The sequence below is a fragment of the Symphodus melops genome (genome assembly GCF_947650265.1).
Source record: "Symphodus melops genome assembly, chromosome: 5".
NCBI classification, from domain to species: domain Eukaryota; kingdom Metazoa; phylum Chordata; class Actinopteri; order Labriformes; family Labridae; genus Symphodus; species Symphodus melops.
In genome coordinates this window covers 20,160,630-20,188,495 of record NC_136695.1, presented here as the reverse complement: position 1 = coordinate 20,188,495, position 27,866 = coordinate 20,160,630, and the positions used below count along the sequence as shown (strand labels likewise).

The 27,866-nt window shown below is 40.1% G+C and overlaps 1 protein-coding gene across 2 annotated transcripts in view; it reads right to left on the bottom strand.

The window, feature by feature from the left end:
- znf804b (zinc finger protein 804B) overlaps positions 1 to 4,636 on the bottom strand; it is a 30,872-nt gene extending 26,236 nt beyond the window's left edge. The window contains exons 1-2 of one of the 2 annotated variants that reach the window (XM_079345007.1): positions 3,885 to 4,636; positions 3,448 to 3,761 (exon numbers count right to left, since the gene is read on the bottom strand). In XM_079345007.1, the coding sequence (XP_079201133.1) occupies positions 3,448 to 3,636 (189 nt within the window). In that variant the 5' untranslated portion in view covers positions 3,637 to 3,761; positions 3,885 to 4,636. The remainder of the gene's footprint in view (positions 1 to 3,447; positions 3,762 to 3,884) is intronic. The other variant, XM_079345008.1, reaches the window with a different exon arrangement.
- Positions 4,637 to 27,866: the final 23,230 nt, after the last annotated feature.

The window sequence follows — 27,866 nt, the reverse complement described above, 5'->3', positions numbered from 1 at the left end:
GTGAAGATGCGAGAAGTTACCCCTGACAAATCCCTGCTGTAATATCTTTGTACTGCACTGATCTAAGCTGAATCAAAGAGCGGCTAGCTGCCACGGCATTCACTACAGTAGAATGGGGGGGGGGGAGTGTAAAAGATGCTCCTCAGCATGACTTACACTTTCAAAGAGGTTTGTGTTCAACTCAAAGCTGCACAACTTTGTTTCACCTTAAACAAGAGGTCACTTTAGAACAACGTGACCACAAGCGTTGCTTGTTTATCATATTGACAGGCCCATAAATTGGTCCGTGTCTAAACTAATATGGACAAAACTGAAAGCACGTCTATTTTTTATTTTTTTGACCTTTCGCACCTTCTTAGCCAGCATTTTATGACACTGAAAACTTTCCCCAGGTAGATTTATCTACATTAGAGAGGACATGTTGCTGGATTGGAGGGGAACAAATCTTTTCGACCATGAATGACAACTATAACTGTAAGCGCCCAGGACCAGAATCATCAACACTAAACACACCGGACAGCCGCAATATGATAACAAGACCATCTATGTAATTTAATGCAAAACCAATATAACACCCATTAACTGGGGGACAAGATATTAGGAACACCTTTCAACGTAATGCACTCCAGTACACCACCAACATCACTATGACCTAGACTCATCACCTTTCTGATAATGCCAATAAAAACGGAAAATGTAGAAACCCTGTAAAAACAACAAAGTACATTCGTTGTAGCTGTCATTTTATTTGCAGTTTGCGTATGTGGCCATAATGTGATGGCTGATTACTGCATACTTCTTTTCTCCATGAGCTTGTAAGAGGCTAAAGCATGCGTGGACTCTGATTTTCCGTCAGTAACATTTCATTAGGCTGAAGGCTTGAATCCAGATATTCATGTTGACAGGGAATCTCCTGAGTCGCTGCCGCTCATGTTGTTTGCTCGCCTGCTTTGCTTTGATGGCATTTCTACTTTTGATGATATTTAAAGGGATATACATGTGCATTACAGCTCTACAGACTTATAATTTTCAACGTCAGATTTTATTTGACATTTCCTCACAGGCCTTTTACACAGAGGAGTTTCTGACAAGTAGCTTCTGTGCTTTCCTCTAAGTTTAATTCCTGCTGTATAAAAATGGCCTATTTGGTTGACAGAGTGCTACACAGACCGATGTTGGTAAATGCTGTTCTGCAACTTATAGCAAAGACTTGAATATACCACCATGAAAAGATGTTCAAACAGAGCTGTACTCCATGCTGTGTAAGCTAAAATTCACCTACAAACAATACTTTATGAAATACTCACCATTTACAGCTAGACCAGGGAATATAGAATGGTTTATTGAGTAGAGATCAAATTACATTGACAAAATTGATTACTTCAAATGGTTAACACAATGTGAAAACAAAAATAAGGAGTGAAGTTGCGAGTTATTGAATCAAATCAAACCAAACCACCCAGCTTTCTCAAAGGGCTAAAAAATAAGGACCATTAACCTGTCTTAAATGCTGTCAGTTAATCAGTTAGTGGTTTGTCTAAAGGCCAGTTAATTATGGTAAGTAAGTTACATTTCTCATTTAGTAAAACATCATATAAGTGTTGACTTGTGAATGTGAATAACCACACTCAAAAGGAACTCTATTTCTTAAAAAGATACTTGCTGACTGATTTTCTGCCATTCAGAGAATTGATTATGTGACATTTTTTTATAGCTCTACATTTGGTAGGAAATTTTTAACACTTTTAAGATGTTGATGCCTCTCTCACATTTTCATCTTTACCCCAAAAAAGATAAAATGATTTGATACCAACGCTTCATTTTAACCTTAACATAGGTTTGACACACTTGATGTCTCTTTTCATACCATGCGTAGAACCTCAACAATAAACATGTCTGCCGGAAAACACCCAAATGAATTCATCAGTTTATGAATGTAGAGAGGCCTAATATAGTCAATATGCCTATGTTCTTTCAAATTACACTATTTCAGAGAAATCCGGCTTGTTTCTGGGACAAGACTGAACTTGTTTTAGCAGAGATCCAAAAAAAATGAGCATTTGATGATTCTACGAGGGGATGGATGATTGATGATTCCGATAATCAAATTTTAAAGAGAGGCCTCATTAGTAGATGCTGAGATACACTATATGTCAACATGTCTTATTTATATACAAAAAAGAGCGATATAGGAAGTATGTGCAATCATTTGTCATTAACGGTAGTTATTTGGTCCACCTGGGAATAATGTGCGTTACTTTATTTGAGTATGTGTGAAAGTTACATGTGTTCATATGACTCTGTGCAGCATCTCTCCTTGTGTGACTGTGTGTGCTCAAAACTGTTCACTCATTCCCATCACATAGTGAGCGAGGGCTGAACATGACAGACTGGTAATGACTTGCGTACGAGCAAACGCACACACTCCCACGCGTACACACACGCATACACACATACCAGCTGCTCCTTCCCTCCTTTCTCATCAAACTTGTCATCAGCTCCGCCAGTTTGTCTCGTCTCCCATTAAGAGCTCATGAATAATGTGTGATTACCAGAGACCCTCAAAGTAGCTACAACAGACACACACACCCATACTGAACATATACACACATATATTAAGGCTAGTACTGTATAAGTTGTTTTTTATTTGCATACATCTTGTTTTCTCTCTCTCTCTCTCTCTCTCTCTCTCTGTCACACACTTTCATTGTCCCGGTAAGTTTGCACAAAAACACACAATCCTTAAGTGCACACACTGAGAACCAGTTAAAATCTAAATGCCTGTTAGTTGGTTTAAAGGAACCCAAGTCACTGGGGACAGGTCAGGAAGTTACTTAAATAGGCTGCTGAGGTCAAAGACACTTCAACACAAGTACACACCTTGAAAATACTCACATAATTAGTGCTATTTTTCAGCTGGCACTCATCTCTCACTGAATGGAGTTTGTGTCCTTTTAATCTCAGCCATCAGAGGGAAAAAGAAAGAGTACAGGCGACAATGGATTCATGGTTGGATTCCTGTTTTTTTATTATTCAATACAGTCTGCCATCGTCTACCAGAAAAACAAAGAAAAATGTATATGTATATGACTAGGCCATTTCATGACTCACGATAATGAAAAGATCAGCACCCCTAAGAACATTTCCAACTCCTCATTATCTGACAGTGCCTCTGAATCTGTTGTCGCTTTAACCAACCTCTTCAAACTTTTCATTCCATCACATAAACTTGTGATGAACTATCTGTTAAATTGCTAGTTTCCTAGCCCTTGTAGTGGCTACCAAAAAGTAACAGGAAAAGGAAATCACACACGCAGACACACACACACACACACACACACACACACACACACACACACACACACACACACACACACACACACACACACACACAACCACAAACAAACAAGCACACTCATTCACTTCCTGTTTCTTTCACACACCCACCTTGGGAAATCCATCAAGCCCTGTGTGTTCTCTCCCTGGTGAATCGCTGCTCGCGGTGGGACGCAGTGGTCCTTTAAAAACCCCCTTGACGCGCCGAAAGTGTCCATTGCTCAGGTGCGTGGAGCTGATAACCAGGTAGTAACACGCACTGCACGCCATTCCAGGGGCCTCGTGGGGCTGTGGGCCCATGTACTGTTGGTTCCTCTGCCTCCTGCTGTACTTGTGTTTCCAAAGTAGAGTCCAGATGCCCAGCTCCTGCGCAGGTAAGAGTGCGACCACAGAGGACGTGTCAATCTTGTCCTCTGTTTGGAAGTCTGTGCGTGCATACAAAGAGGAAAACAGGATGATTATGATTCTGTGGGGTGAAACTCAACCAGATGAGTATGAGAGAGGGATATAAAAAGACACAAAGACACAGACAGGGATTTTATACTGACCGAGCTCCGCCGCTGGAGTCTGCGCTTGGCATGCTCTCGTCGGTCGGGCTTAAATAAATGAATGGGTGCCTGTGGAGTGCCGGAGGAGAAGATGAATCCATCCACTCTCTGATTTGCACACCCCCTCTCTCCTCAGGTGGCTTACTTCACTTCCCCTCTCTCTTCTTTTTCTTCTCTTTCTTTTTACAGTCCACTGGTCCAGTCTGTAAAGTGCACGCAGCTCCAGTCAGACAGCGGCTGCAGCAGCAGCAGCAGCAGCATCCCAATAGGGGTTCTCAATCCAGAAAAGGGGAGCAGACACTCTTGCAGTTGCGCCCCTGAGTCACACACATCCAGGAGGAAGGATGGGGAAACATCTGACCCCCTTCTTTCCTCTCTTGGGTTTGAAATCAGCCGTTTTGTGAATGGAACTCCGCGGCACGAGGCGGTAAATTCATCCAGAGCAGCAACAACCTGAAGTTGTTATCGTGCGCCAGCGCAGGCAGACTGAAGTGGTTCAGAGTCTTTCTCAAGGAACACACACTCACTCTCTCTCCTCCTCCTCCTCACCCCCTCCCATCTCTTTCTCTCTCTGTGTACAAGTGTCTGGGTCTCTTTTTCTCAGGGGCTGCATCGCACTGGGTTCCTGTTGAAGCCTTTGCAACTCGTGCCCACCGTGCGTGGGTCAGGGAAAGGGGGATCACTTCTGTTCACGATGTGCACGAGCGACTCGAAACGAGAAATGAAGTGCACCCCCTCAAATCATCCTCCCTTTCTCCTCTCTCCTTTGTCCCCTCCCGCCTTCTCCCACTTTCTCTATTTTCAGTAGTGTATTGTTAGGAGAAGAAAAGAGAATAAACTTTGTTGAAAACGACTCAACTTTCAATATGTTTGTGTCTCTCTCCCCCTCGCTGTTTTTAACATCACCTCCGCCCCCCCCCCCCCCTCCTCTCTCTCTCTCTCTCTCTCTTTTATTGCTACAAGGGCTTCAAAGTAAAAGCCCCGTGCTTCAACAAGGTTTTGGTATCATCAGGGGAAAACGAAAACCTCTCTCGGTTACAACCTCCGGGATAACGATTAGATTACAGATAAAAGGTTCTTTTTCCCCAGCGCGGGCTGTCAAACCGCTGCCGTCAAAGCGCAGCTCGGAGCTGGCTGTGTTTGGCGCTGTTCACCAACGCAGTGCTGAAACTGTTCGACTGCGAGCACCCACAGAGGAGTCATGCATATTCAGCCCAGGATTAGGGTGCCTCTTTTTGTTGCTCCACATCAACACTAAACGCTACAGACAGCTCTTGGTTTTAGATGTAAACAAGAGGTAGAAGGACACAGAGGTACACGCTTGGAAAGGGAGTCCACTTTACTCTATTTCTGCGCCTTTTAACTTGATTTATGTGCTCAAAAAGAAATATATCTTTCAAACTTTAGCAAAACTGTAAGTCGATTTGATTTAAAGCAGGATACCTGTCATTGTAAATGAGACATGATTCAACAAAAATGTCTGTCTTTGATAGGCTACTTTATCCCCCCCATGACAACAGACTTAGATTTAGTACAGCCATCAATCCAACTTTAGGGTCTTTAAATATGTGCCTGTAATAACTAAATCAAACTAATATAAAAAGCAAGGTGCAGCTGTTTTTTTCTTGCACAGAAGAAGGAGCAATAACAAGGAAAAACGTTCTTTTATAACATGTCTTATTCAGCGAACGCCCAAAGGACACCTTGCAAAAAACTTTTTATTTGAGGCAATTGAACTTCCATACCCTTCTCACACAAGCCTGCCTGATCTCAGTGCTTCTGCAGCTCTTTCAAACACATTATTCCTGACAGCCTCCTACTCTTTGACAAACTGTTGCCCTCCTCCAACCTACTCATTCTGTCTTTGTTCTGTAGCATTTTTCTGCACTTAACCAAGTTTGTGTCCAGTCCTCCAGGCCGAGATGTCTCCGCATCTCAACCCTCATCGTCCCACAGTCCTTTGTAGAAGCCTGCACTTTTCTCAAAGCTGTTTTATTCAAAAGCATGTTATGGGTTATGGGTTTGATCTGTTATGCCTGAGTGTATGTGTGATGGTGCTGTTTTTTCTTTTCTATCTGCATGCCCTCAAACATGAAAGGTTTGTTCCTCCGGGGACTCAGCAGTTCCCAGTTACTGTTAAGACAAAGAATACAGCATAGATCTGTCTGCATATACTCTCATATATGAGCCTGTGAATGGACTCCCCCCCTCCTTTATGATACACAACAGACACATGCATGTATGTGTGTATTATCATCTTTGTTTAAACTAGCATGGTGACACTCTCTGCTGTCTTAGTGAGCCATGAACAGGCATTCTCCTGTGATTGATTTTCACTCTGCTCTAATGATCACAGGAGTGTACTGTGTGCCATGCCATGCCTGTGAGTTGTGTTGTGAGAAACATGTACAGTGAGAAATCATGAGTGGAGACCATGCAAGTGTGTCAACATGAAGCCTTTTCCTTCTCAACATGTACAGTATTTGTCTGTGTTTGTGTCATTGTACAGTTTCTGCTCTTTTTAATTTCAACAAATATTAGGAAAGAAAATTTGACACTTCAAAAGAGAAACTGATCTTCTCCACATTGAATTTAACAGGCTGATTCTAGCAAAAAATAAAATAAAATAAAATAAAATAAATAAAATGTAACTAATTAAGGCTTATTATGAAAAAAATAAATATGTTTTATCCCTGCAGCCTGTCAACAGGCAAATAAGGCCACGAGGGCTGACAAACTTTAAACCACAGCAGTAGCTCAAAATTTGCAATGACAGTTGGAAACCTCCCGAGAGGACCATCCACCCGTCTGACAGCACTTATAGAATAGCAAATTACTGAATGTTGCTAGTCTAGCCCTAAATATATGAAAGAGAATCTTGAATAATATCACTCAGCATACCATGACTTGGTTTTTAATGTTTGTAATACCTTGGAATCACAAGGTTTTTGATTTTCTTTTGTATTTACATTGGAAGTAAAACATAATGTTTACATTTGGCCATTTTGTTGATGTTGGGAGATTATTCACAACACAATTGTAATGAATTATGATTGGCGGACCCTCCTGTTATTGCCTGCCTATAGTGGCCCAGCAGACTCTAGAATCACCTAATACTTACAGGGTCACTGTACAAAGCAAGTTATGCACTTCTAGATTTTATTTGGTTTAATTTTTCTGAAGAATTAAAAGATTGAATGTTGTACTTTATTTTAGTTATCTAAAAGGCTGTTCTGCTCTTGTATGTAGTGCCATAACGCTAGCCAAGGTTTTCACAGGGAAGAGGCCTTCAGGTCAGAAATAGAATTGATTGACAAGATAACTGAAAAAGGACAGATAACCAAAGTCAGAATAATGAAACATTTTTCAACCCTAGGTTTGTCATGCTTTCCTTTGGGAGGAAGGACATAGTCTAGCAATTTCTTTTTTTTTTTCCTGAAATGCTGGCAATGCATGCTCTCATTCTAACTCTCCTCACTTTGGTGATTTAACATCTGCTAACATTTATTCAGGATCTTTTGTCAATTCCTTGTAACCTTGAGGGTCAACAGTGTGCGGCTGTTTATTCTGTACTGAAGTTAATGTGTCCCAATGGTGAGAATTATCAGGTTTTTGGTATCCTGCAGCTCTGTTGTATAAACTCTAACATCAACCCCATTGCTTCAATTTCCTCCTGCAGCCAGCGGCCCCGAACCTTAGCAGATCCTATCAGCACAAATCCCTAATGACAATAAAGCTGTCTTGGTGGAGAGGACATCAGCACCCATTTAGGTCCACACCTAAATCCCTACATGACCAGCCACACATCCTCTCATGTGGCCTGTGTCAGCGATAGAAACATTGTCTTTGTGCTTTTTCACAGACTTTTTTTTGCAACTGGGAATACACCCGAGAAAAAAAGAAAAAACTATTTTAAACGGGAAATTACCTCCATAGTATCTTCTGGCAAAACGCTTTAGTTAATGTCTCATACACTTAAGTACTGCTAGGTAATGTATTTTCTGTGTCCTGTAGTGCCACTGGGAGCAATACAGCTGTAATAATGAGAGCATCCTGAACAATCAGGTAATGCAGAAAACAATGGCAGAAACATTAAAGCCTCCTCACTTGTGATTGGAAAAAAGGATCGCTTTTGTATTTTTTAATATCTCTCTAACACTGTCAGTGCACATTATACAGGTGTATGATTCTGTACCTTCTGGTTATTCTGGGTGTGAATGCAGATAAAAGAAAAGGGGGATTATTTGCACTGATCGTCCACAAGAGGAAAAACTGTGTGTTTATTTTAAACACTCTAATTCCCTGAAGTACCTCCCTTTCCCTTGCTATCTTCCTGCTTCTGGTGCTCTCATTACTTTTAGATATGATGCAGTTCTGCAGAGAGTAGGGGGACTGGGTGGTGGGAGAGCCAGAAAGGAAGACAAACGGGGAGACAGACAGAATAAAAAAGAAAACGATGGGGAGAGAGAGAGAAGGCACAAATCTTGGTGGTATCTGTTCTTCCTTGTTGCTGCCTCTGGCTCTTTTCCCCTCTCCTCTCTCTTCTCTCCTTATAAACTCCTGAAATATTACACTTAGCTTTTGGGTGCGTATTGCTGTCTTTTATGCACGGTAGATGAGATTGCATCTGAATATGTTATGATCCAGAAGTTGTTGTTTTTTTTGTTTTTTTTTTCTGTGTGGGGTGTGTGTCTGTATGCGTAGAACAGGAGGATGCTTTCTCCAAAGACTTACCATGGCATCACTGTGAAAATAGTGTGCAAAGAAAATGAGGAAAGTGTGGAGGCAGAAAAACATTCTTACAAAGAGATTTTTCACCGTTCACATCTACAACAGCAGCAATCCTCAAAGAGTGTGTGAAACTTCTCTCCTCAGACAAATATATCAAATAAATATAAATAAAGAATCGAGATGCCACCGAGTAAATTATTATTAGCTTATGATCTTATGTTTCAAAAGACTTTTGTTGGTACTTTTTACTGTGATTTTTCAAAATAAGTCTTCATTTAGAGTCAGCGAAGAATCAAATTTTAATGCATACGTTTTTAAAGTAGATGATCATTTGAGACAGAAATGGTAAATAGATACTACCTAGATATAAATGTATGTGCATGCATCATGGACTGCATACAAATATGCACGACAGGTAGCTACCCAAAAGTGATGCCAAATCATTTGAAGCTCCCCTTTATGGCTGGCTCTAGTTTAGATCATCATGCCAAACATCTCATTGTTAACAGAGAGGGTTAATTTTTTCTGGCATAAAGTTTTAAATTGCTTTTTGATACGACACAGAAAAAAATACTTCATAACACCTCGTGTAAGTCAGGATCACATTTTGCCACACCAGTCAAGTGTGTGACTGTGAGTGCAAATATGTTTGCACATTAAATATGTGGGTAGGTAACTTACAATTTATCACCCATATGTGCATTTTTACGTGTTCTGTTAAAAACATTAATTTAATATTCACTGTTTATGTATGTATGAACCTGCACGTGTGTGTGTGCTCTCTCTCTTTCCCTTGCACAGTTTGTGTAAGTGTGGGCATATGGGTATTCACCCCCCTGTGCATCCATACATGCACCAGTGAGAATATAAAAATGCCATGAACAGTTGTGTCTGCATATGGACGAAGCCATCCACACATTGCAGCTTGCACAGCAGATTGATAGGAATGAAATATTCTGTAATCTAAATGTAAATGGAAGTGAAATTTACCGGTGGGTTCTATGTAATTACCAGTGCCACAATTTATTAGAGTTGTGTTTGTGTAAGGTGTAGAGGGAGAAAGAAAGAAGAGGGGGGGGGGGGAGAGAGTAGAGGGGGATTGAGGGAAAAATAAAGAGAACAAATGAGCAAGTGTGGAAGGGCTATCAGAATGACAGAGTAAGAGAAAGGATGATTTATATTTAGTTATGGTTTCACGGTTGAGCAGGTGCAGACTTACTGCAATCGGAGAGGGAATAGGAAATAAGAAGCTGGTCAAATCTGGTCAAAGGTGTCCATTGAGACAGAGGAATAAGAGCTCAGAATAGGACTCTGTTCAGCATAAAGCAGGGAGTGCAGTGGAGGATAAAATATGGGACTAGTTCCAGACTTGTGCCTGTCAGAGCTGACAACCTGGCTCTGGATGCGGACTTGATCTCCTGGGCGGTGGACAATTAGTCACCCTCTGGTAAAGTGGTCTGAAATGTCTTTGATATATGGAGAGAGTATGAGTTATCCTGACGTGAACCCTGCTGGCCCTGCAGTTAAAGTGAAACGGTGTCAGAAAAAGAGGCACCAGAGAGATGGTGATCATTAAGGTGCGATGCTGTGCTAACACTATTAATGAGACTGCGACTCTCACCCATACATATGCAAGGAAAAAGTGTGTATTAACAGTCGGTGTGTATTTCAGTTTCTGCTTGACTTTGTGTGTTTGTATCTGGTTACGCATTTGATCAAGCTCCCTCTGCCACATTTCATTGGGGAAGAGATTTAAAATGTAGTTTTAATAAACTTTGACAGGATTGCATTTCACATATCTCAAAAAATCCTTTTTCCCATCCTTCTTCCTTATTTGCTATTTCTCCCCTCTGCAGCCCTCTCAGCTTGGCTTTCTCCCTGGGAGCTAATCAGAGCATATACCGAGCTGCAGATGAAAGCTACGACCATCACATTAAGCATTATGCAACAACAGGTCCAAAAGGGATAATGTGATTCAAGTGTTTGCTTTAACATGTATCCATCAGGTGTCTGTTTTATGTTTTATTTCTCTTCTCCTGATATTTTTTGTGACTCTATATGTATAATGAACTTTTACCACACTAATTGACCCCATATTTGTTTGGCAATGTGAAGTCTTTTAAATAACGCTTCACACTGGATCAAAAGATATTGCTGCATCTGGGTGCCAGAAAGCATTCCAATATGTTTCACTTGTTTGTGACAGTAGAAAGTTGTTTGGAAAGGCAGTTAGCTTTTTTTATTGGAGTATCAGTGGGGCTGTGTAAATAATAGATAAGGTCTGTTGATGAGGTCTCTGGTTTGTCCCAGAGTACAATAGGAAACACACTGTTCTCAGCCAATTTTACTCAAACATGGGAGCACACTCAAGAGTCCTTTCATCCACATGCGGTTATTGTACTTCAAAGCACTGACAGTTAAAATTAAATGTGGTGTTACCAAGCAGCAACCTCCAGGGCTAACAAATGAAGCCAATGTATAAGTGCCAAAAACTGCAGTTCATCAAATGGCCACATGAGGCTGAGTCCAAAGCAGAGTCAATCCCAATTAGAAACCATTTTAAAAAGCCTAGCTTGACAGCAGAATTACATCAAGCTGCAATCTCTGATGTTAAAAAATTGAAGCTGATGCAGAAATGCAAAAAACAGCAGTTCCTTGAGTATCCTCTTGAGGCTGGCTCAAAAACACAGCAGTCCTTTACACGTCACATATTAAAATGTCCATTTTAACAACAGAAATGTACATGTTTACAGCCTTGTTATTTAATGTATTGGCACACGCTACAGGGAGTGCATTTTTGTCATTACTCACCTGTTTAGTTAACCTGCATAGTTAAAGGCATGACAAGGTCGACTGCAAGCTTCCGTGTTGTTGCGTTTTATCATGAGGATGAAGGCCTACCTCAGCACCAGTGTGTTGCCTGTCTTTTGTTGAATAAAAGTTTGATAGAATCAGCATTTCCAGTATGGCAACCGCCATGAAGCTTCCAAACCAGCCATTTGGAAACTAATGAGTGACGTCCATCAGGCTTTGTCCATTATCATCTAGTCTGTTCATTTAAAATGTTAACAACCTGGCAACAACAACAAAAAGAAAAAAAAAGGCCTCTACAACTTTTTAATTATTTATGTCAGCTGTATGGGCTTGAAAAGTGTATATAAGTTTCCCATATAAGTAACATTGCAGCATAAGTTGAACATGATTTTGAGATTGGTCATTTAAGTGACATGTGATAAGTGCTATCTGTCTGCTATAGGTTCCTTCTCATCTAATTCAGTCACTTTACCAAAGTTTTTGTTTTGCTTTTGTGCCGCTGATAATGAAATATTTGATGCAAATATTAGATAAATATTCTACAAGGAATACTCTACAGGTCTATGCTCCACTGAGTGAAAATCTACTAAAATATTCATTTTTGAGTACGAGTAGCAATTATCAATGTTTGTGCTAACGATAACAGTAGCATGTACGTGCCCGTCCTCCGTCGCTCTCACTGAGGAGTCAGGGGAGCCAGCTGCAAACTAACTTATTGGCAAGGCAACAAAAAAGCCATGGGTGTAAACTGTTTAGCTTGGTAGCTTTAGGGTTCATCAACTCCTCACCTCTTTCTGCTTCTCTCTCATTCAAATGTGGTCAGTTCTGGCGAAAAAAAACAACATGGTAATGACCAAAAAGCCAGACTTGAGCCTTCAAAAAGGAAGTAAACAAAACAGACAAGGACACGTCTGCAATCTACAATGTATACCATCAACTGAGCAAAGGCTCGATTGCTCTACACCAATAAGCGTCAAGGAAAAGTGCATATGAAAGGACAAGAGAATAGAGTGAAGGAGAGCTGCCACAGCGGTCCAAGTTGATTTGGAGAAGCCTTTATCTGGCCTGGCTGGATGCCCCTCTCTCCTGGCTGTCAGCCACTCCAAGCAGGGCCTAGCAGGGTCAGAGGAAGGGAGGTCATGTGAATCAGAGAAGCAGTTAAAGATCCACTTGGCAGCAAACAGCAGATTCACCACTGAAGGTCAGACATACATCACCCAACAGAGGGAGATAGGCGTACTGCCGGGGCAGGAAATGATAGAGAGGGGGGAGCAGGAAGATCTTCTATCTCTCACTCCATTGTTCTTTTTAGACAGAGATGAGCGATATAGGGCAGTTACATACAGCCCCAATGGAGCTTTATAGTGTTGTTCTCATGCTTGAAAGCCGAGATGCCATGCAGATAAACAGCAGCTGCTCCTTTATTCATTCTGTCCTCTCTTCCATCCAAGTGCGCAAACACACACACAACCCCACACACACACATATACAAACAAACACAAACACCTTTTAGTCCCTACAAAAGAGTCACATTTCTAAGCGGTTAGCATCTTTGGCTCGGCCTTTGTGTGTGAGTCGCCCCCGGTGTGAAAGGCTTCTGGAGCCAGAGAAATGGCACAGTGACCCGTCTCTGGCTTCTCTAATCTAATCAGCCTCTTCAACTTCCTAATAGGCTGCTTTCCCAACAGTCCCCTCCACTGGGACTGCTTTTATCTGTAGCATGGCTGTTTACTGAGCCGGGGTCAGGGAGCTGTCTTGCTTTGTGTACAAGAAGCCAAAGCCAAATCACAGCACATTACATCCAGCCGCACTGTGATTAATTTGCTGGGGTCTCCACTGTTGTGTTTATATCATGTGTGTATGTGTGTGTGTGTGTGTGTGTCTGTGTGTGTGTCTGTGTGTGTGTGTGTGTGTTTTAATGTGCTTGGCTGGCTCTATCAGCTAGTCTTCAATCTAATCTGGTAGCCAGGCCTGCCATGGTGACCTGTAATGATTTGGAGCTGACCTCAGCTCTCTAACTCAATACTCACTGCAGCATGCATACCTGTATGTTTGTGTAAACAAATGTGTGCGCGTGTATGGGAGGATGCATGCTTCTATGTTAATACAAGCCTATTAACATAGAGAAAGTGTGTATGTGCACTTCACAATGCTTGCACACTCGTTCTTTGTCTCTGTCCTCAGAAACACAGTTGTTCAAGCAAAAGCCGCACACACATACATACACAAACACAAACACACACAAGCACACAACCCCTGCTCTTCTTTCTCACCATACATGTCTCTGTCTTTCGTTATCTTTCATTTTTCTCTTTGACCTTCAGTTCGAGTTTATGGGAGTAACCTCCAATCCTATAAACAGACCAGAGTGTCTCAAACACACACATACACACGCATACATACCCGCGCACACACGCACAATGGTTATTGGATTCATAACCAGGAGAGTCCTATCCTACTGCTCTCTGTGCAAGATGAGAGGTGTTGAAATGAAATTCTCCCGCAGAAAAGCTCTGCTCTTACCTGGGATTTAGAAAATCTCTAGCAGGTCTCTCTCTCTCTCTGTCTCTCTTTTTCTTACTCTAACACTCACACATTTTCACACACACACACACACACACACACACACACACACACACACACACACACACACACACACACACACACACACACACACACACACACACACACACACACACACACATATATGCAAGCACACCCCCAGGCTAACGCTGAATGAGAGTGAAAAATAAGCAGAGTGAGCGAATGAATGTCAGAGAGGCGGCCTGAGTACACCAGGGTTCACTGGGAAGTTTGGGGAAAAAAGAGAGGAAGGGGAAGAGGCGTGATGAAGGTGCTCAAAAAGACATGGGCAGAGCTGAGTTTCAGACAAAGAATTGATCTGTCTATCTCTGAGGCTGAAGAAAGGTGAATGAGGTGGTCAGTGGGTTAAAGGAGGAAGGGAGGGACTAAAAAAAAAAAAAGGCTCCCATGATAAAGCTAATGTGAAGAAAGCTTTATGACAAGTTCTATCCAAAATGATAACAACAAATATTGCAGATTCAAAGAGCAATACCTAAAGTTCTACCGAATGAGAAGTCTACGATGAATGATAACATTCATAAGAGGAATTTCTTTTCTTAATTAATTTCTGCAAAATGTTAATGGCTGAATCAATATGTGTAATCAGAAACACACTTGTTCAAGCCAAAACCTTGTTCAATTTTGTCCTTGTCCTGACAATTTCATGATCTGCATGTGTTGACTGAGTTTGCACAACGTTGAGTTTCAAACTTTATGTCCTTAAGAGAATTATAATACTTATCTTACCTCAGCGCACTTGAATGGACACGTTCATGGTTTGAAAGTGTCATTCAAAAAGCTAGCATGTAACCCTTCTGGATTAGAAGGTATCACTTGCGCAACTGTTACATAATGCAGAAAGGTATACTAAATTGGATTCATTTGATATTTAAAAAGTCTGTAGTGAGTGGCTCGACATGTAGATTGTGATAACTGCTTCAGGAGCTGAACATCAGCGTTCCTTTGTTCCTTGGCAGTTTGTTTTCACACACAAAAAAAACGGAACTTTACACGTGTTTACACGTTAAAGCTCCTGAGTGGCATTTGTGTGTTGTTGATTTTTGCGTTCCCTGTTGGTGAAGCAGTATGTCTACTCTCTTTGCTGATCTTTTCCTGTACATGCACAAAATATCCTCCTGTTTAATTTAAACAGTACAATAATGCACTCAGTGTGAATCTATGCCCTGGAAAACATAAACAAAAGCTGTTTCAGCAGCATGTTGTTAATCGACTTGTCTGACACCTACCCGTTGGCAGCAGTTACAGACATTACAAATATCAACAGAGAAAAAATGGATCTTGTTGTTAATGGTCATGTTTGCTTTGTTAGTCATTTGGGTTATTTTGAGCTAAAATTGTCCTCAGAAGAGCTATGATAAACTTGGATTTCTAGTGTTACACATAGACCCATGTTCGTGCACACACACATACACACACACACACACACACACACACACACACACACACACACACACACACACACACTGGCCTACCATATACTCCTCTTGGAATAAATCCTTTGATTTTGATAAACTTAGATTTGGCTCCTTTGTTATTACTTTATATAATTTTACACCTGATCAGTGCAGTTCTAGCATTGATAAACTGTAGCATAAGAACCTCCAAGTTTTTGTTTTCTTTGTTTTCTTTTTGTGTCGGGTTTATCAACACTTTTACATCAAAAAGCAGTTTAAGGATTTATGTCCTTTAAATTGCTGAGACACAAATGCAAACGAGCCTAAATTGAAAATGGTACTGGAATCCATCACCTGGAGAAGAATTCAATATAATGTCAGTGCATAAGATAAAACAACACTACAGAGTGTAGTGAATAACCTCACAACAACCGGGTTGTTTAAAACCTAAGACAGAACATTATTCACAAAACTTGGTGTCAGGATAACGTTAAAACAAGTGCACAGTATCTGCTTTAAAGTAACGGAAATATACAAATTATGGTACCTTTAATTACAGCAGTAAGATAAATAACTGATGTAACTACTCCCCTCAGGATATTGCTTTGGTTACACTGAGACCACGATAACATGCAGCAAACCTCTTTATTCTCAGCCCGGAGCAATTAAATGGCTCCCATGATTGCACCCATAAAACATTCTGTGTCCTATATTTTCTGTGTTGTTAAGCAGAGTCATTATGATGAAAATGATTTTTGTTGATGTAGACAGTATGGTTGAGGAGGGAAAATCCTGAGGATGATTTCATGAAGTCTGTATTTAATCATGTCAGAGTGGAGGGAACGGAGATGAGGTCCTGCTCTCACTGTGCTATCGGTCCATCTTTTAATTATCCAGCACTCCTGTATGGGAAGCACAAGGTTGGTATGGAAGAGCTGAGATAGCAGTGGGCTCATATATACCCTCATCATCTGGCTGCCTTAAAGTGTTGGATGATTGTATGATTGAGTCCCTTTTTTTCCTCCTCTTCTCTCTTTATGCCTCACACACACATTACACACTCTTTGTTGTCTTAAAAGAGTCTCTTAAACTCTTGTCTCACCCCCATCTCCCCCTTTACTAAGACAATCATTCTGCCTATACTACATGCTTACTGCAGATGCTACAAAGAGGAAAATAACATGACCCAAATCCCTTGCAAGTTCTTTTTTAGTTTCAAAGGGATATGGAATAATAATATGTCTGGGGAAAAAGGGTAACACCAGCATAGAGACAAGTAAAAGGTGGGGCATGTGAAGAATGTTATAAGCACCTTCGAAGTACAACCGACGATTGAATCGCTGTTGCACGGATGCATTAAAGGAGCGCTTTATAAAATGTGTCACAATGTCATGAATCACTCTCAATGGCTCAGGATTTACCTTGACCCATGAGCCACTGCAGCATATTTACCATGCCCAGTAAAAGGAGTAAGGTCTGCTGAAGCTGATGAAAGGGCCATACTTTTTTCTCCCTCTGAAGACGTGCTTTTCTTTGCATCGCAGCGAACACTTTCACAACTCCTCATCCATTTTACTTTATTTTTTTAATAATAAGTCAACGAATCATTAAGGAGACACATGTAACTCTTTTGAGCTGTCTCATCCACCATTTCTAACCACCATAGAAAACACATCTTTTTTGTATCTCACTCTAATTTTTTTGCATTCAATGTGCTTATAAAATTTGAAACACCTGCAGTTCTACCCACGCCGTGTTTTTAGGTTTGCAGGGGACGTTACAGCAACATGAATATTTGCTTTCTTTGTCACCTTTTTTCCTGGAATAACTTTACAATCTCTGAATCTAAAGAGCTTTTTTTTTTTTTTTTTTGCAGTCGAATACAAATGTAATACAAATCAATGTAATATACAATAAAAGCCCTTAAGCGCTTTCATTTCACTTTTTCAATGTATTTTATTTGGTTTGAGTTTGTGCAAGTTACTAAATTTAAGTCAAACTTTTTTGCATTGTATTGATTTTTATGGAGGACTTTTCATTGTCAAAGGCTGTGGTGTGTTTCTCCAGCGTATGACAAAAGGCTTTCAGACACTCCGCAGGGCATTGTGTTTGTCGATGTGTGAGTTCATCTGTGTATGTGTGTTTTTGTGCACATATGTGCTTGCCTGTTTACCCATCATCTCTAATCTATAATTAATCATTGTTGCTGGCTTTGAATCAGAGCTTTTTGTCTCACAAATGTGAATACAGGCTTCACTATCTCTCTCATTCTGCCTCTCCCTCTTTACACTTTTCGGTCCCATGGGGAGTGTCTATTTTAGGAACTTGATGTTCTCTGACAGCTTTCACACATTCCTCATGGCATTAATGCTGAGAGAGGCGTACACACAAACAGGCGCATACACATTAGTGCTCACATCATTTAAGGAAAGCCTGCTCACATACAGGAACATTGAGTCTTACTAATGCTAACCTTTACAGATTGTTGTCATGTCTTTGTGCTGATCTCAGCTGTGTGGGGTTATCTTGGCCTGCAGGACACACACAATCAACTAAAACACCATAAAAGTGCATCTTCCAGAAAGCATGGAACATTACCAAACACAATACACAACATTACCATACAATACAGTATGCTCAGCTTGTAAGGCAACATCACCATGTATTATAGTAGGTTACTCTGCACAATGCGTGGTTCCTCATCTGTTTAGTATCGAGCGCAGTCAGGCTGTCTCTGTTATGGGACTGGCGGCCATGATGATATGATATCATGTCATAGTATGTGTCATAACTTGTCAAGAAGGATTATGGCCTTCTTTGGACATGACATGGAGAGGGGAAATCAGTGTGTTTGGGTGTACGTGTGTGTATACAATATGTGCACAAACAGAATAACTTGTGGTCCTGACTCGAGGAATACATTTGTGCAGTGAGACACACGCAAACCATTACAGAGGGGAAGGAATGACACTTAAATGTCAATCTATAACTCAGGAAGTCAGGGACTAATTAAACTCCTTTGCTGACACAAAGGCGTTCCACTGGCACTTTCTTTGAATCTCCATGGCTACCTGACAGGATACGTGACCTGGACAGAGCCAGAGGGATTACTGTCTTCAGAAACAGGCACACACACACACACACACACACACACACACACACACACACACATAGATAACCCTGCCGTTCTCTATTTTCCTTGAAAACAGGCAGATCGTAGAGTAGTAGTAGAATCGGTCATCTCTCAACCGGAAGGTTAGGGGTTCAATCCCAACCTCCTGCAGTCACATGTTGAAGTGTCCTTGGGCAAAACACTAAACTCCAGATTGCTCCTGCGGCTGCGTGAGCGGTAAGTGAATATGTGTGAATTGGATTAGTTAATACAGATGGACACTTTATATTTCCCTTCGTGAATGTGGTGTGAATAGGTACGTGTGACCTACCATTTCACATTTCTGTGTTTTATCTACAGTACCATGTAGAACCGAGCTATATTGTATTGATAGATCATGTTGTAAAAGTGGCCTTCAATTTGGCTTTGTTTTGTTGTTAAGAAATCAATATGGTGATTTGACAAATGAAAGGTACTACAATGTGCCAACAGATACACAGGGACAACATAACACTCCTCTTTACTCAGTCTTCACTCATGTCACATTGATGAAAAATATTTTTTTTTAAAAACAACCTTTGATTAGGATGAGTAAAGTGTTTAACATCTTTTTTTTTACCACAATTTAAAAGTGGAAGAGAAATATTTACTCCAATATCTAAGCATGTAGATAAAATGGGAAAAAGTGCATCTTTATTTTATTTTTTCTTTCTGTAGAAAACAAGCCTGTTAATAAGCCTGAGTGATTTCACCTATTGGTTACTGCAGGGGGCTTTGGAAGCCTGTCAATAGCCGTCGCCTGTCTGGAATTGCTTTCTCATCCTAACTTTCAGTCAACCTAATGACAGGCTAAGAGCTTGAGCTGAGTTGGTTCTTAAGCCTCCTGACAAACTGCTACACTGCTCCCTCCCTCCCTCCCTTCCATCATTCAGGGCAGGTAAGGGCCTAATTATCCTTCATAAAATCAAAACGGATGAGTTATGGAAAGATTCACCCCCACTTCAGTGTGTGCTGACAGAGACATTAGCTAATCAGACCAATTTAGTTTTTGAACCAGGATGAGATATATTTTCTACTGTAAAAACAGGCTTTTTGGAACATTTTTGCATATGACTTTCTGTTCTTTTTCAGTGCCTCAAGATGAATCTCAGAAATAATCAAAATCAATAAATGTGCCTTTATTTTAGTGGTGTAATGGCCAATTAATTCAAAAGCTCATGTTAGGAGATACACAAAGCTTTGCAAATCCTACTGCTGGAAAAGACTGTGTTGATACTGTAGATGAAAACCTTTGTATTAGGAGCCACTTAGAACTGCACTACAGAATTGAACTTGATTCAGTAATGACTGATATGATTAACTCTATTTGCGACACTAGACCAACTACATTGAATGTGTTTCTAAGCATGTATACTGGTTTAAATGTAGAGTAATACACACATTCAGAAATAGAGGTACTGCTATGACTGAATATGAAGGTCAGCAGCAAGGATACCCAGAGTAATTATACATTTTCTCTTCTGCAAGCCAATCATAAAAAGCCCTGCATGACCCTGTGCAGGGCAGAGGTCACCACTCTCAGCATGGTCACACAGCAATTAACCTGCTGTGCATACTGTACAAACTGTCTCTCATCCTTATTTTCTGTCTGTCCTTCGATCTATTGCGTATGTAAAGGTTTACGCTCACATGCATAAACTCAAGCTGATGCAAATCTGAACTGCATGTCTCACAGTCTGCTCACTTTCCATCTGTGCCCTTCTAAATGGGGTCAGTTCTATCAAATGGAATATTTAAGCAGACATTTGCACATTGTGTTGAGATTTGGGGGAAAGAATCAAATACCTGTGTGCAGCAAGTTTTATGCTTTCCTATTTTAAACACCTTCCCTGTAACTCTTTCCCCTTCTGTTGAATACTATCTCCTACATCACAGGCACACAAACACAGGCTCAATGCATGATGTAGAGTTGGATTTTCACCTGTTCTTGCCGACACATGCCATTTAGCTTTGCGTGCTCTGCAATTTTTCCTCTAGCTTACAGGCAAGGTCGCTGCTTCATGACAAAGAGACCTCTGCGCACACACACTAAAAACACTTTGAACTGTTACAACATGCAATGGTTTTAAGCTATTATACTTAAATGACTGCATTGCATGATTTAGTAATACACATTTTTTGAAAGTTTTATTTTAGGGCTTTTTATGCATTTATCTTGGACAGTGGATAGAGTCAGTAATCAAGGAGAGAGTGAAAGGGGGAAATGTGGTGCAGGAAAGGAGCCACAGGTCAGATTTGAACTCGGGCTTCCTGCTTGTTACAATTGCTTACACTGTAAGCAATGAGCTCGCATCGACCTCCCCGTCGGCTCTCCATGGGTGGGTGGGTGGGTGTGGGAGGCAGGCGGGTTCAGTGGAGGTCCCATAAAAAAATCTGAGGGGTAAGAAGGAGGATTTGAAATGATCACCAAAAATGTATTCAAAAATGTTTTACTTGATATAGCAATGATACTAATTATCATCCACCACATCATCATTATTGCCACTATCATCCCTCAACTGGTTCAAAAGCTCTTTTCTGACATCTTTTATCCAGATCAAGATAAATGCATGATGTATTTGTGGCGTCTCTGCTGCCAGCTTTTACCATTATTTTAGAGGAAAATGATTTACAGTGTATTGTATTTATTTGTCTTGCATCATCCCTCCCTGCTCTCAGACAGGCGTGAGGGAGGCAGTCAGGACTCGCGTGAGGTCGCGGCAACCTGATTAATGTATAGGGTCCATTTTCAATGCAAATGATCTTTACTTACCCCACCTAATAATTTATATACTTACTCAGTTATTACATGTAAGATGCTTCGTTGGTATTATTTCAGAGAGGGAAAGGAAGACCAGCCAGGGGAAGGTTGTGTTAAAGAAGAATATAGTAGAGTACAGTAATAAACTGTAGACGTAGATTACAGTAGGTACACTGTAGAATAACAGTTTCAAGCTGGCAACTGTAGCTGCCAGTAGTTTACTGTAATTTAACAGGATTTTTTGTTACTTTAAGTTATTTATCTTTCCACACAAATATCCAAATCTACATCCTCAGACAAAGAAAAAAATGAAAAGAAACAATGTTGTTTTCTTTTCTGACAGCGGATTAATATTACATATAACACCCAATCATCATTTTTATTTATTCATTGATCAGCTAAATGTCTGTTTCTTATTGCTGCTAGCAAACCATCTGCTGCTTGGGTGTGCAGAGTGTACAGAGTGTTGAATGAAAGTGTGGGAACGTTCAGCACAATGAAACATAATAGAATCACAAACACATGTACATTTTACAGACCTAACGGATTATTGTACTGTAGAAGACAATGAATAATTCTCTTTCCCTATAAAAGACAGCAGAGGCTGATGCGTCTTATCAGTGCTGGCAGGCTGTATGGTCATTTTTTTTCCAGGGAAGAAGTGGACATGGAAATGCAGGATACTTTTGAATGAATTATAATGTTTTTTTCCAATTACATACCAATTGAAGTAACAAAGACATTTACATCACAATAAACTTAAATTCAAAGCAAATTCTGTAGAAATTATGATTCTCTGTGAATAAGCACATCCATTGATCGACACAATGATAGACAGGCGACCAAACACACAGAGACACCAGCAGATGGAAAAATAGACGGGGAGCAATTTTTATTCACATGTAGCCCGCAGTCAATACAAAGAAATACACACTGACTAATACTCAAACAAATACTTACCATTTTATTTATTTGGGGTTTACTGACAATGTGTGTTTTGTATTGTAATTGGGATGGTACTACTTAAAAAGAGCAGAAGTAGAAAAGGCTGCTTGCAACTTTGGAGCTAAATTTGCACACTGACATGCACATGTAAGGAGAGAAGGTATGTTAATATTATCACTAACAAACCAACAGACAGTTTCTGATATTAGAAAAATTCCAATTACTGACATTTTTATTTCTTAAAAAATGTGTTTTAGGTTTTATAATTTATGGTTTATGGCACAACATTGTTATTTTTTAAATTAACTTCCAAAGTTGTAATTCTTAAAGTGTTGTTTTATTTCCTTTCTTTCATATAAAGATACAATGTTACATTTAAAAAAAAAATCCGGCCCACATTTTCTAGAAAAGGTTAAACATATGTAAAAGTAATCTATATGACCGAATAGTTCCATGTCCAAATTGCTCTGAATATTTATTTCCCAATATTTTATCTTATACTCTTTTGCAACAAACTGATGAAAGCTTTTTCAAAGTATTTATTTTCAGTTAGAAGTCTGTCAACGAACCGTATGAAGCAAACCACATACTATACTGTATACTCCAAGAGTATATACTGCATATGATCAATATTTCAGATCCAAGCTACGTTGAATGAGCTGGAGCGTCAGGCTGAACAAGTTTGCATGATGAATTTGGAATGCACTACAACACTACAAATACAACAGAAGACCAAATGATGTGTCTTTTTACATTACAGCCAAACAAATCTTCTGTAAAATAAAAGTATGACCTCATTATGAATAGCAAACAAATGTTTCTTTTACACATCACAAGGAGACAATAGTGTGTGTCCTTTTCATCTGCATCTAACAGCTTTCTTTAGCTGCTTTAGCTTACTTCTATTATTGTAGTAAATGATCCACCTTTACAATAATGACCATTGCCTTGTTGATGACCTTGTAGTCAAACTAAATGTGGTGGCAAATACATCAAATACATTATATTTCCTGTCTGCTCAAGCCATGCACATTCAAAAACGTGTTCAGTGAACTCGTGACAGTGGGATATTGTGTTTGCATTTGCGACATCTTAATGTAGCTCTATGGCATAAAGACAGTTAACGTTAAACATTAAGGCTGTTATTATGGGGTTTTATGCATCATCATTTTCAATGAATTTGTGCATCTGAGGCACTTTAATTACAGCACGAGAATGGCGGATTCTAAGAGTGAATACTTCTATTCAGCAAGATAATCCCTGAACAAAAATTCATGAATTGGGTATAGCTTAAAATGCAGACCATAGAGATAATAAAAATTATATATTTTATGATGGCAGAACGTTCCTTTAAGAAAGGTTCAAGGAGTCAAAGCAAACAGATGCCCTTAAGGCAGACAGACCGATAGCAGCCTTGACAGAAGAGGCCTCAATTAAACTTAGTTACTGCTGATCAAACAGACCTGCTGCTGGCTCATAATTATTTTCCACCAATCATGGTTCTACATGAGTAGCCTCATTTCAAGATTGTAACCCAGAAGGCATTAGAAATAAGCATAATTGGCACGCTCCCTCTTGTGGCGCATCCTCCCTCTGTAAACCACACATTGGGTCAGAAAATAAACCCAGAAACAAGAATTGACCAAACCATAATTTATCACTATTATGTGCATGATATATGTGCAGACTGCATGCTTCCCAGGCTACTTGTCTCTTCTCTCAAACTTCCTCCTGGAAAAATACAGAACAGGGAAGTTGCACCTCTGATGACGATGAGGTTTTCATCCATATAGAATTATACTTTTGTGTCAGCTGTTTCTTACCTTGTCAGCTCTTTCACTCGACTCGAGGTATGGGTGAGGAGATGAGGCGAAAAATTCTTTAGGCTTATTTCAGTCTTATAATAGGCTGCAGATTTCCCTGCAGCCACTGAGAAGCAGTGGCATGGATGCATGCTATTTGCAGAGCACAGCTGTTTGTCAAAGATATGATTATATAGAATGACAATGATACATTAGAGATTTCAATCTAAACTCTCACAGCATGGAAACTAAAATGGCTATGTTCGGTTTACTTCTATCTAAGATCACAGAGTGACACGGGTTGCAAAGGAGAGGAAGAAGTTAGATTAAAGAGATTATCAAAGCTTGTTTTCCAAGGAACGTATGAGACAACTGTGCAAGAATTGTCTTTGTAGAGGTATTTTCAAAGCTCCATCATCCCCTCTGTTGTTGAAAAGACAAGGCTGTATTCTGGTGTAAGGAAGGCCACATCATTTCTGAAGAGATGTGTGTTGGACGAGAGAGGAAAATCTCTAAATCTGCAGCTTCATGCAGCTCCTCCCCGCCTGTGATTTCTGCCGCTTGGCTTGTAAGATAAGATTCTGAACTTCAAACATGCAGTCAATGCTCATTCTGTTAAAGCAGAGATAGAGGATGAGGCTTTCTGAATTTGGAGATGTTTTCAATATCTGCATTCGGCCTGCTAGAGATTGTGATCATGTGCAAATATAGAGCATGAAATAAATGAAAAAATTTAAGCATAGACTCACAATCATATAGAATGGCTTTATCATAACACACACACACACACACACACACACACACACACACACACACACACACACACACACACACACCTACACACACACACACACACACACACACACTCTCACACACACACACACACACACACACACACACACACACGCACACACTTACGAAGAAAACTACTTCCATGACATTGAGAGATACATTTTCACATTCAGAAAATATAAATACATAGATATAAATACATGAATTTAAATACTTATGCATATGATCTCTTTATTTATTTATCAGCCCCAAAGCAGCAAATTCATCAAAGACAAACTTTGGGAGAATATAGGTTATTCTTTCATCCAAACTGTTTCTGCTTCTCCTTAAACCTATTCTAACTGTTTCATAATCAGCATCCCAAGCGTGTCTGTCTGGAAAGCTGGTAATGGAATATTTATAGAATAATTCTGGGAATACTTGTGGGAAACCCTGATTTTTAACAAGTGCCTTTGTTCTACTGAGGCACGATTTCAGATTTCCTAAGTTGCATCTCTCCCTTTGTCTTTCTGGGTCTAACTCTCTCTGCTGTTCTGTACAGTATCTTTCTCTGTGCTTTCCCACCTTTTTTTCTCTGTCTGGTTTTTCAACAACTTCAAAACCTGAGTTCAGTCAGAACCTCAATGTGAACCTCATACCTAAAGCATCATACTAGCCGTCATGAAAAAAAAAAGAAAAAAGAAAACGAGTATAACTCACCCATCCTGCAGAATAGTGGATGTCAACTGTAACAGGGAGTATTTACATGTAGTGTGCATGCTGTTCACCAAAAATGTGTCTCCAATAACAACGCGTAAAATCCCTCTCTGTGACATCTAACAGCTGGAAACAGCTGGAATCCCCAAAATAATTCCCCTCAGGAAATGAACCACAGCACTAAAGGAGTTCACTCTTGCTTGAAGTGCACAAGTGCAAGGTTCATAGAAAAATAAGTCATTTTCACCATTTAAGCGAGCAGAATGAATGTTTAATGTTCACTATTGCATGAATCTCCTCCAGTAGTGTACATCAGACTGTGCCAACATAGCAGTGTCTTAAATTGGGTGCAGTTCCCCACCTGAACAACTTCACGATGGCATTTTTGAAATGGCAGTTCAGCATGTGTTTGAGCCCTCAGAATGCATCTATGTTAAATGTCGCCAGATGTTTTGGGATAAGCACTTTCACAGGGTTTTCAATTCTCTCCGGACTTCAGGAAACCTTTCAGGATTTGAATCTTGAATCTTTCAGTGGTGTGTGTGTGTGTGTATGTGTGTGTGTGTGTGTGTGTGTGTGTGTGTGTGTGTGTGTGTGCGTGCGTGTGTGTGAAACTGTTGAACCACACACTATCTGACATCTGACAGCTTGTACAAGATAGGAAAAAACTGTTAAATGTTTTCCTCTAAATCTAGCCCCTATAGTCATGCTTCTTCCAGTGGAGAAAACAACACCTTCAACGAGCCGCAACAGTCCATGTTTGTTTGATTCTTTTGGTTAGATTACCAGAATTAATACCCTCTGGTATTAATGAAGTGTATAAAAAATAAAATAAAAATAAAAAATAGATGAGGCATTTGATTTCCAAATACTTGTGTGTGAAAAGGGTAAGCAGAAATACATCACAAGTCTCTGCAGTCTGTTTAATTATGAGTGAGTATTTTAACACCATTTTACATATTGTTGTGGTTTGCTGGAAAGTATTTTACAGTTTTTGGTCAACACTTGACCAAAAGGCGACTGGCATTTACCTTATTACAGTTACAGCTATAGAGGTGAGGGGTTTTTTTCAAACCAGAAATGTTCTTAAAATCCACTTTTCATAACCTTTTAAGATATACTACACACACTTAGCAACAGGTCAACATGGAATGAATGCATGAATGAATTTAACCTTACTTTAGTGACTTAAAACGAGTGCTCATGTTTCTGTAACTGCTCATTGCAGGTTTAGAAACTTCTTCATACTGTTAAATTGTCATTGCTGCGGGTATACTTTGCTGATGTTGCACGAAATTCAAATGCAAGCTCACACCCAAGGGATCTGTAGGTGACAAAGCTTACACACACTTATGATTCAAAAGACACTGCTGACTGTCTTCTATATTCTATTTGAACTAATACAATGAGACAGAATGAACCCTGCAGCCCACAGTTGTTTGGACATACTGCAAACAGACACTTTGGTTGCTCTTCTTGTATTCTTATGGTTCACACATGAATCATTTCCAGAAGCCACAGGTTTCCACATGTCAACCATGACTGAAACCATGACTCTAGTCGTAGTTGGAGCAAGCCTACAGGACAGGTCCTGAATATACTTCGACTTACTGTATGTCTTTATGGGGGGTAACTCGATTTCCTCTGTCCAACAGGCAAACACAGAATGTGACCTTTGACGACATGATTAATTCACTTTCACTTAAAATGAGTAAATTAATTCAATAGTTTTCAACTCTCTGAAAAAGAGATATAGGAAAGAAGCAGAAGTGTTCAAGTCAGAAAGTAAAGACAGTTAAAAAAGAAGAGTGGATGCTGAAGGAGCAGGAAGATCTAAAGGAGAGGGGGGAAAGAGAAAGAGAGAGGAGAAAAAAAGAGCGATATCCAGGAGGCAAAGCTAGTAAATGAGTCATCGGAGTGGATCTGCTATCAGGTCTATTCTAACAGTGCCACAAGTGAATGGATGCCTTAAAGGTTAGGCATAAAATGATTTCTCATTTTGCTTCGATATCCCCCCAGGTAGACATTAATGCTTTAGTTATGGACTTGACTGTAAAAGCTCCTGGGGTAACGCGCTGCTTGTCTGCTATAAATATTGCTGGCTATGTACGTGCGGATTGTGATTTCAATGAGGCGGCTTTAATGGTAAGGAGCATATTTTTGTGCAAATAGTCACTAAAGTTGATGTGATGCTATGTGTCATTTCTACAGCCAGGTAGTCACTCTGTCTGTGGAGCCAGTTCTCCAGGTGCTGCAGATCCTGCAGATCACAGCTGAGTCTTTGCACAGCTC